The sequence below is a fragment of the Heterocephalus glaber genome, unplaced genomic scaffold (genome assembly GCF_053883595.1).
Source record: "Heterocephalus glaber isolate CG9 unplaced genomic scaffold, H.glaber_assembly_v1.0 deba00001662, whole genome shotgun sequence".
Lineage (NCBI taxonomy): Eukaryota > Metazoa > Chordata > Mammalia > Rodentia > Bathyergidae > Heterocephalus > Heterocephalus glaber.
Window position 1 is genome coordinate 76,836 of NW_028258403.1, and position 9,569 is coordinate 86,404.

At 36.2% G+C, this 9,569-nt stretch overlaps 1 protein-coding gene across 1 annotated transcript; it reads right to left on the bottom strand.

Annotated features, from left to right (window-relative positions):
* Positions 1 to 2,021: 2,021 nt before the first annotated feature.
* Positions 2,022 to 7,860, bottom strand: LOC101721098 (olfactory receptor 11H7-like). The gene is made up of 2 exons (XM_004865080.1): positions 6,924 to 7,860; positions 2,022 to 2,095 (listed from the first exon to the last, which is right to left on the bottom strand). Exons 1-2 carry the CDS (start codon positions 7,858 to 7,860, stop codon positions 2,022 to 2,024), a joined length of 1,011 nt encoding a protein of 336 aa, XP_004865137.1.
* Positions 7,861 to 9,569: the final 1,709 nt, after the last annotated feature.

Below are 9,569 nucleotides of genomic sequence, written 5' to 3' on the forward strand. Positions count from 1 at the left end.
TAACTTTAAGTAATATCTTCTTTATGTTTATTGTAAGAGTTTTACAATGGAGTATTCCAAATTCTTTACTCTCATCCGTTAGGCTATATTTTTTGTCACACTATTTACTTATGTTTGTTGCAAACTCACACAATATTGCTACATTATATATTTGATTTATTTCATTTCTAGTGCTTTTCATTTCCAGTGGATCCATGATGTCATATTACTTCTCCTTGAAAAATTTAAAGGTTTCTTATGTTGTCTGGTGTTAATGAATTCTCTTAGTTTTGTTCTTTAGGAAAGTATATTTTCACTGGGTATAGAATGTTGGTTCACAGAATTTTGTTTTCAGTACTTTAAAAATATCCCTCCATTGTATTCTGGCTTACACAGTTTCTAGTGTGATTCTGCTATAACCCCTATTTTTGCTTCTTTGTATATATTATAACTTTTTTCTCTGTCCTTTAGACAGAGCAGGTTGAATATACTTACATTTTTTATGATGTGTGTGTGTGTGTAATATGCTTTTGTTCTTTCAACTTCTTGTATCTGTGATTAAGTGACTATTATTAATTCTAAAAAATTCTTAGCTATTATTTCTTGAAATACTTTTTCGTTTGTGTACCTACAGTATAACATGTCTTACTTAGAACTATAGTAAAATCAACAGAAATGAATAGTTGGATAGGGGTTAATGTCCTAGTTCATATTTCTTTTGAGATTTGGATACTTACCCCTTTACTCTCTGGGAAGGTAGAGTATAAAGGCATTTTGAGTCCAGGTGTGCTCACTTTCTGCCATATTTCATTGTTACAGAAAATGTTACCCATCTAGGAAGAGGAGAGTAGCAGTAGTGTAGGAATTTGAATAGGAAGTGAAGTGTAGGTAAGCCTGGGTCCTAAGCCCCATGCTGGGGTGCCACATGTAGCCAACCCCTCATATTTTCAACATCTCCCCCTTTTTGTTTTACAATAACAGCAGGAAGATATCAATCACTACCATTCATTCTTAGGGGAAATATGTAGACACAACCATTCTAACCTTGCCTCGAGGTCTGGTCTTTAATGACTAGGCCTTCATCTATGGCTACAATGTATCTGTACTGGCTCTTTTCAAAGAGCATACCTTGGCTAACTGCCTATACCAACATAGCTGTCCCTCCTCCAATGAAGCACCCCCAACTGCCATAAGGGGACAAGGAACAAAGACCAATCTGGCTTCTTCCTGCTAATCAACAATCAAAAACATCCCCCAAAGGGCCCACCCAAAGTCCTTTGCCAGGTAGACTTCAATGATAGATGAGGTTTTCTGCCTCCTGGATAGTTTTCTTCAGTTATCATCTGGGAGAAAGCTCTCACTGTTGAGGAAAGTCAAGTCACATTCCTTCCCCGGTATCCATATCATCCTTCCATTTCCTGTAACCATGCAAATAAAACCCCTGCCCCTACACTGACAGGGTGCTTACATAACTGAAAGAATGAGTTTGAATTTTTTTTTTCCTTAGGGCTATGCATACCTCCTGCATCAAAGCTCATTCATTTTCTACAAAAAAAGAAGGATAAATTGTTTCCATATCATCCATTCATTTCCTGCAATGACACAAAACTCCTGGCCCACACTGGCAAGGTTCCCAAATTTCTACAAAAAGAAAGATAAATTGTTTCCAAGAATCAATGTCAAGCAATATAATGTCCATACAATGCATTACATAGGTTTGAGAGAATCTTTTCCAACAAAACACATTCTATCCTTGCAAACGTTTTCCTCAATTGACACAACACTGACAACACTGACACCACACCAACACACTTAGTTTCCTTTAATTATAATAGTAATTACCTAAAAGTGTTTAAAATCTTTAATTTTAACACACTTACTTTCCTTTAATTCTGAATTCTGCTTTCATTTTAATTTTGAACTTTACTTTCACTTTAAATTTTGCCCTGTTACTCTGGTTAAGATCATATTCCCACATACATTCACTTCTTTCTATGCCTTTTTTTTTTTTTTAACCTTGTCTACTTTTTTCCTTTACCTTTTTACTTTTGCCCTGGCAGCTTTTTCCTTTGCTTACTTCCCACTTTCTTCTTTTCTGAAAGTTCTCCAAGTACATTCTTATTCCTTTTCTTTTCTTTTGCCCTTTTGCCCTGGGCCCTTTTTCTCACATTTCTTCTTCCTTTCTTTTATTTTTATGCAGAGCTCCCCATTGCTTACCCACCACACCTTCCATTTGGTCAAAACTGTCCCAGGCAGATGCTTTCCCTTCAGATTCTTTCCTGGTCAGGGATCCTGGTTTAGTCCCAGGTCCTTGTTTGGTCCTGGGTCCCTACTTGGGATTCCTGTTTGATCCTGCCTGTCTGGGGTTTTCCCTGGTGCTGAGTCCCTGCTCATCATTTCTCTGTTTAGTCTAAATGATTTCTATAGAATATCAGACAAGTTTACTTCATGACATGGTGGACATTGAGACAAAAGCAAGGCCACCGTTTAACCAGCCATGAAAACAAACAAAGATAAGAATACTCTACAACAGGGGCTGGGGATTTAGCTCAGTGGTTCCAGCACCTGCTTCACAAGTGCAAGGATCCAAGTTTGATTCCCGGAACCAAAAAAAAAAGAGGAATACTCTACAACAATGAAATTAACCAAACATCACTTCCTCCAGCTACTAAAAGTGACTGATCCTTTAAAAGAATTTAATAGCAACTCCATCATTGTTTCATTCCTCCCACATTTTAGATCAAAACTTTTACTATGCCAGTCACTGAATTGTCTGTTTCCTGACAACACCCAAATCCATAATAGGTTCCTGTTTCCTTGAACTTTCCTCTAAATAAATAGAACAAATAATAAACCAGTCCTAGTTGTGACCCAGTGATCCCACTGTTAAATTGAAATATCCTCTTATAGAAGAACACAAGCCTGAGTAAAAATACTTCCATTAATATCTTATGAAAAGCTCATCATCTTTAACTTACAAGACATATACATTCCTGGCTCTGGCTATTTCAATGGTCTTATTTTTACTTCCCTTAAGCTAATCACACAGATATATCATCCTAGTTTTTGTATTAGAGGTTCTACTTTTTATTAGTACGTTTGCAGTACATAATATTTACATTCCTCATGGGGAGTCAGGGCATGTACATAACACATTCTAATTACTTTTTTTCATTCCCTTCTCCTCCCTTCAATCCTCCTTCCATGTCTTGCTCTCCTTCCCATTTGATAAAGATTTATTTCCCTACTTCCTATTATCTATATTTTATTTTTGCTTTTTATTTATATTATGGGTTTCTCATATAAGAGAAACCATATGATATTTAAGTTTGTACGTCTGATTTCTTTCACTTAACATTAAGGTCTCAAGGTGGATCCATTTTCCAAATGCACAATACATATTAAGAATTTAATACTGGGCCGGGGATTTAGCTCAGCGGCACCGCACCTGCCTTGCAAGTGCAAGGTCCTGAGTTTGATCCCCAGTTAAAAAAAAAAGAAAAAGAATTTAATACTTTATGTTCCTGTTAACTACATACTGTATAATAAAATACTCCTGAAAAAACAGGCAGACCAATGAGATATCAAGTATGTCCTACAAAAAGGCAAGGAAAGCAAAAACACATGTGCTGTCAGTGTAAACAACATGTGTGTATATAACATGGCATTTGTGCAGACTGCCTTAGGTGTGATAATTGAAGTTTTGTTTTTCTTTGGTAAATTGCTGTTGGTACTTTCATTGTAGTTCATACAAGAATTTATTTGTGTTGTTCTTTTTTAGGCTTTGTCCACCAAAAAACAGTCAATGTTAAAAATTTTGATGCTTTTCTATAAATGCTCAATAAATATGAAAAATTTTAAAAAATGACTCTATCCTTCTTTATGGTAGAGTAGTGCTCCACTGATTCTTTATGTGTAAATTATTCTCCCAGCTGCACATTTTCCTACCTTCCTTGCTTCATTCAGGTCTAATCACTGTCACCTCTTCAGAGAACATCTTGTTTAAAATATATCTTATTTTCTCTTCATTGACCTCTATTCTCTTATTCTATTTCCTCTGTACTATTTAACAAATTATAAAATTATATATCTGTTCATTATCACTCTTATCTCTCCAAAGGATAACTTTATTGGGACAAAGACTGTCTTGTATCATGTTCACTTTTGTATTACTAGGATCTAGAACAATCCTTGGCAAAAAGAAACTGTAATATAAGAGTTTTGAAGTAATATAGTAATTCAATGTTTTTTACATTATGAATCAAGAAAAAAATTTCATTCAATGTAGTTTTGGAAAATTAGCTAGAGAAATTAGACAAGAGAAAGAAATAGAAGGAGTAAAGATAGGAAAGAAAGAAATTAAACTATCATTGTTTGCAGATGACATGATACTCTACATAGAAGACCCCAAAAATTCCATCAAAAGACTTCCAGATTTAATAACCATATTCAGTAGAGCAATAGTAGTGTTGATACAAAGTCAACACTCAAAAATCAATAGCATTTCTGTACACAAATAACAAACTCACTGAGAGGGAAATTGGGGAAACAACATCTACCTCAATAGCACTGAAAAAATGAAATTAGGAATCAGTCTAACAAAGGAAGTAAAAGATCTTTACACTGAAAATTATAGTACTGTGAAAAAGGAGATCAAAGAGGATATCAGAAAATGGGAAGATATCCCTTGTTCATGGGTAGAAAGAACCAACATAGTAAAAAAATGGCCATACTTCCAAAATTATTATACATATTTAATGCAATCTCAATCAAAATACCAACAGCATACCTCACAGAACTAGAGATAATATTCCTAAAATTCATTTGGAACTAGAAGAGGCCCAGAATTGCAAAAACAATTCTGGACAATAAAGGCAAGGCAGGGGGCCATCACAATCCCTGACTTGAGATTATACTACAAAACTACTGTGATAAAACAGCATGGTACTGGCAAAAGAAACCCCAAATCTGATGATCAATAGAACAGATTAGAAGATGCAAAACCAACTCCAAACACACCCAGCCACCTTATTTTTCAAACTTTTTTTTTTTTTTGGTACTGGGGATCAAACTCAGGACCTTCTGCTTGCAAGGCAAGTGGCAGCACCACTGAGCTAACAACCTGGCCCCTCAGCCGCCTTATTTTTGACAAAGAGACCAAACATATTCACTGGAGAAAGCCTCTTTAATAAGTGATGCTGGAAAAACTGGCTTTCCACATGTGGAAGAATAAAACTAAACCCATGTCTCTTACTATGCACTAAACTAAAACCAAAATGGATCAAAGATCTAAATATTAAAACAGAAACACTAAATCTGCTGGAAAAGAGAATAGGTACAACTCTTTAAGACATAGGGATAGGCAAAGACTTTATGAATAAAACCCTGATTGCACAGGAAATATGACAAGGCATCAACAACTGGGACCTCATCTTATTAAAAAGCTTTTGCACAGCAAAAGAAATCACCAACAGAGTGAAGAGACAACCCACAGAGTGGGAAAATTTTTTTGCAAGCAGTTCCTCAGAGAAAAGACTCATATTTAGAATATATAAAGAACTAAAAAGAAATCAATACCCCAAATTTGAAGACCCAGCACAGAAAAGGGCATATGATATGAATACAAACTTCTCAGATGAAGAAATAAAAACAGCAAATAAATATATGAAAAATTTTTCAACATCACTGGTCATTCCAGAGATGCAATTTAAAATAATGCTGAGATTCCACTTCACTCCAGAAAGAATGGCTGCTATCAAGAAATCAACCAATAACAAATGCTGGGGGGGCTGAGAGGAAAAATGAACCCTTCTCCACTGCTGGTGGGAATATAGACTGGTGCAAACTACTTTGGAAATCAGTGTGGAGAGTCCTGAAAATCTTGGACTAGAAGTTCCATTTGACCCAGCTATCCCCCTTGTCAGTATCTTCCCAAAAGAATTAAAGGCATTAACCACAGAGATATATGTGCACACATATTCATAGCAGCAAAGTTTATAATAGCTAAATCTTGGAAACAGCCCAGATGCTCATCAACCAATGAATGGATGAAGATGTGGGTTTTTTATACAGTAGAGTACTACTCAGCTATAAAGAACAATAAACTTGAGACATTTACAGCTAAATGGATGCACCTAGAAACCATACTCTTAAGAAACTGGACACACATATGTAAATATCACATTGTTTCTCCTGTGTAAGAAACTGAAAGTGTAAAAAGGATGAAAATGTATAATATAATAGATAATGAGAAATAGGAAGTAAATGTTCAAATGGGAAGGGGCACTAGAGAGGGGGAAAGGAAGAAAGAGAAAAGAAAAAAATGAGAAAAGAAAGTAAAAATAGATGCAAAGTTTTGTAAATAAGGAGGGGAAGCAGGGTTGAAGGGAGGGGAGTGGAACTGGAAAATATAAATATTAAGATATGTCATATACAGATACAAATTCCCTATGATGAATGTGATCATTATGTATATCTAGACTGTACCAATAAACTTAATTAAAAAAAGAATGACAGACTCTGGCGAGAAAATAGAAACAAATATATTTGTTTTATTTAGATTGACATTATTGACATCAATGTGCTTTGTGGAGTTCTGAAATTACAGAAATTAATAAAGAATAGTTACTTCTCTCAAGTAATGTATAGTCCAATAGAGATAGAGAGGCTCATTGAAACACATTTGTGTACAGCTAAATATAGTACAAGGAAGAATGAAAGACATGTTCAACCGAAGTATAAGGAACATACTATGGAAAAGGCAATTGGTTTTGCTTGGGGAAAAGCTTCATTTTTGAGATGACAGTTTGGATTTTGAAATGTACCCTTTGAAAATTTCACATTCATTTGCCAGTTTCCTGGCTCTTCACTGACAGGAGGCTTAGAGTATGAATTCATTTGAATATAACTCATTAACATCATAGACCAGTTTTAGAAATATCCCAGAACTTTCTTCAAGGCATCCTTCATTTCTTTATTCCGGAGGCTGTAAATCATGGGATTGACTAAAGGGGTCAAAACTGAATAGAACAATGTTGTAAACTTCTGCATGCCCTCTGCTTGTCCTGATCCTGGACTCACATATGTCAACATAACTGAGCCATAGAAGAGACACACGACAGCCAGATGTGAAGAGCAGGTAGAGAAGGCCTTCTTTCGGCCAGCAGAGGAGGGCACCTGCATAACAGCTCTCAGCACCAGGGTATAGGAGCTGATAATATATAAAAAGGTGGCAAAGATGAGGAGAGAGCTCATGGTGCCACATATGAGAACAGTCCCTGGGATAGAGACACAGGCCGAAGCTAGGGCCAACAGGGGACCAAGATCACACAGAAAGTCATCAATCACATTTGGGCCACAAAATGGCAGCTGGGTGATGAGTATCACTGGAATCAGAAACCAGAGGAAACCACACACCCAGCAAAAGATAACCAGCCTGCAACAGAACTTTGTAGTCATGATGGTGGGATAGTGCAGAGGGTGGCAGATTGCTAGGAACCGGTCATGGGCCATGATGGAGAGAAATAGACATTCAGTTGTGCCCAGAGAGAAGAAAAAGTACAACTGGAGGAGGCACCTAGTGAAGGATATGGTTTTTGTCTTTGAGAGGAAGTTCACCAGCATATTGGGCACATCGGAGTTGACATACCAGATCTCCAGGAAGGAGAAGTTGGCCAGCAGGATGTACATGGGTGTGTGGAGCCGGTGGTCCCAGTGCACTGCACACATGATGGCTATGTTTCCAAACAGAGTCAGGATGTAAGCCATAAAGAATATGGAGAAAAGGAAGATCTGTATCTCCCAGCGACTAGGGAAGCCCAAGAGGATGAAGTAATTCACAGTGTAGGAGGTGTTTCTGCCTCTGTGTGCATTGTCTTCCATCCTGTGAGGATTGCTACATGAACTACATACCCAGAGGGAGTTTTGCCTTCTAATTCCTCCCCAGCTGAATTATCACACTTCCCTGGTCACATGAAATGTGGTCTAGACCAGTAGTTCCTATTGCTTTTCCACTAGATACACCAAAGTATTGTTGCTGGGATAAAGCTGTAGAATTCTATTGACTTATAAACCATATAAAAATCAGTATCCATAAATATAATAAATAAGGTGCTTTGAAAAAGATTTTTTCAAATTCAAATAAAAATAGGTATTCAAATACATGGTGTCTGCAATCCTCTGTAGGTTGCTTGGTGCGCCCAGATTTGGAAAACACTGGCCTAGGCAATGCAGATTAGTATCTCGCTAAACCCAAACAGAGATGTCAATTTTATCCTGAGTAATTTACTTACAGCAGTTGAAATTGAGAGATTTACTGAACAGCATAGTTCCATAGTCTAACTAAAATTGAGGAGAGAATGTGTGGACTCATAAACCAGATATTAAAAAATAACCACACAAGGCCAGAGTGACTATAAGCAAGTTACAACTTGACTACTTTAAGTGACAGTTTGGTGCTGTGATTACTAATGTCTGTTCACTTTCTATAGGATGGTTTTGTAAATTGGGTCCTGACTTTGGTATTATCAGAACATTCAGAGAATCCTTTGAAGGTCACAGCTGCAGCCAGCTTTGAGATCCACTACTGTGGCCTAGCTGGAGCTTTGCAGACATCATCGATCTGGGCTTGAATCCTGGCTCTGTCATTTCATAAACAGTGCCTCCTCAGGAAAGTTCTTACTGTTCAAGAGTACATTGTTTTCTCTGTAAAATATGAATATTAATATGGACATAACAAGGTTGAAAAAAGACTTGCATAAAACAGTATACGCAAAAAAGTTTAGAGTTTGTAAAATGCTAAGAAATAAAGATTTACAAACTGCTCATCAATTATTATGCTGGAAGTTACACTTCCTATAACTAGATTATAAATCAATCTAGTTTTAAAATGATGACATGTTCCTCTACATAAAAGATCCAAAATAATTCATCAAAATACTCCCAGAATTAATAATCAAATTCAACAATGTATCAGGATACAAAATCAATATACAAAAAGCAATAACATTCTTGTAAACCAAGAAAAAATACCACTGAGAAAGAAATTAGGAAAAAATATCATTCATGATAGCATTAAGAAATATTGAATAGTTAGAAGTTAACCTAAATAAAGAAGTGAAAGCTCTCTACAATGAAAGCTACATTACTCTGAAAAAGGAAATTGAAGAGGACATCAGAAAATGGAAAGATATTCTCTGTTCCTGGATAGGGAGAACATGTGTAAGGAAAATTGGCCATTCTTCCAAAATTCATATACAGATTTAACACAATCCCAACAAATCCCAACACATACCAATAGCATTCTTCATAGAAGTGTCAAAAAACAATCCTAAAATTCATATGGAACAAGAAGAAACTCAGAATAACAAAAGCAATCTTGGGAAATAATAGCAAAGCAGGTGGCATCACAATTTTGGACTTGAAGTTATATTACAGAGCTACAGTGATAAAAGCAGCATGTCATAAAAACAGATGTGAGGATCAATAGAACAGAATAGAGGATGCAGAAGCAAGCCCAAGCACATTCAACTATTTGATCTTTGACAAAGGAGCCAAAAACATTTTTTGGAGGAAGGATAGCCTCTTTAATA

What these genes read in the sequence shown, in the direction of transcription:
- LOC101721098 (XM_004865080.1), bottom strand. Translation starts at nt 7,860, where the DNA reads ATGGAAGACAATGCACACAGAGGCAGAAACACCTCCTACACTGTGAAT. An exon ending in GGATGCCTTGAAGAAAGTTC is followed by an intron (nt 2,096 to 6,923) that starts TGGGATATTTCT and finishes AAAGGAATAAGA; the next exon opens with ATGTACTTGGAGAACTTTCA.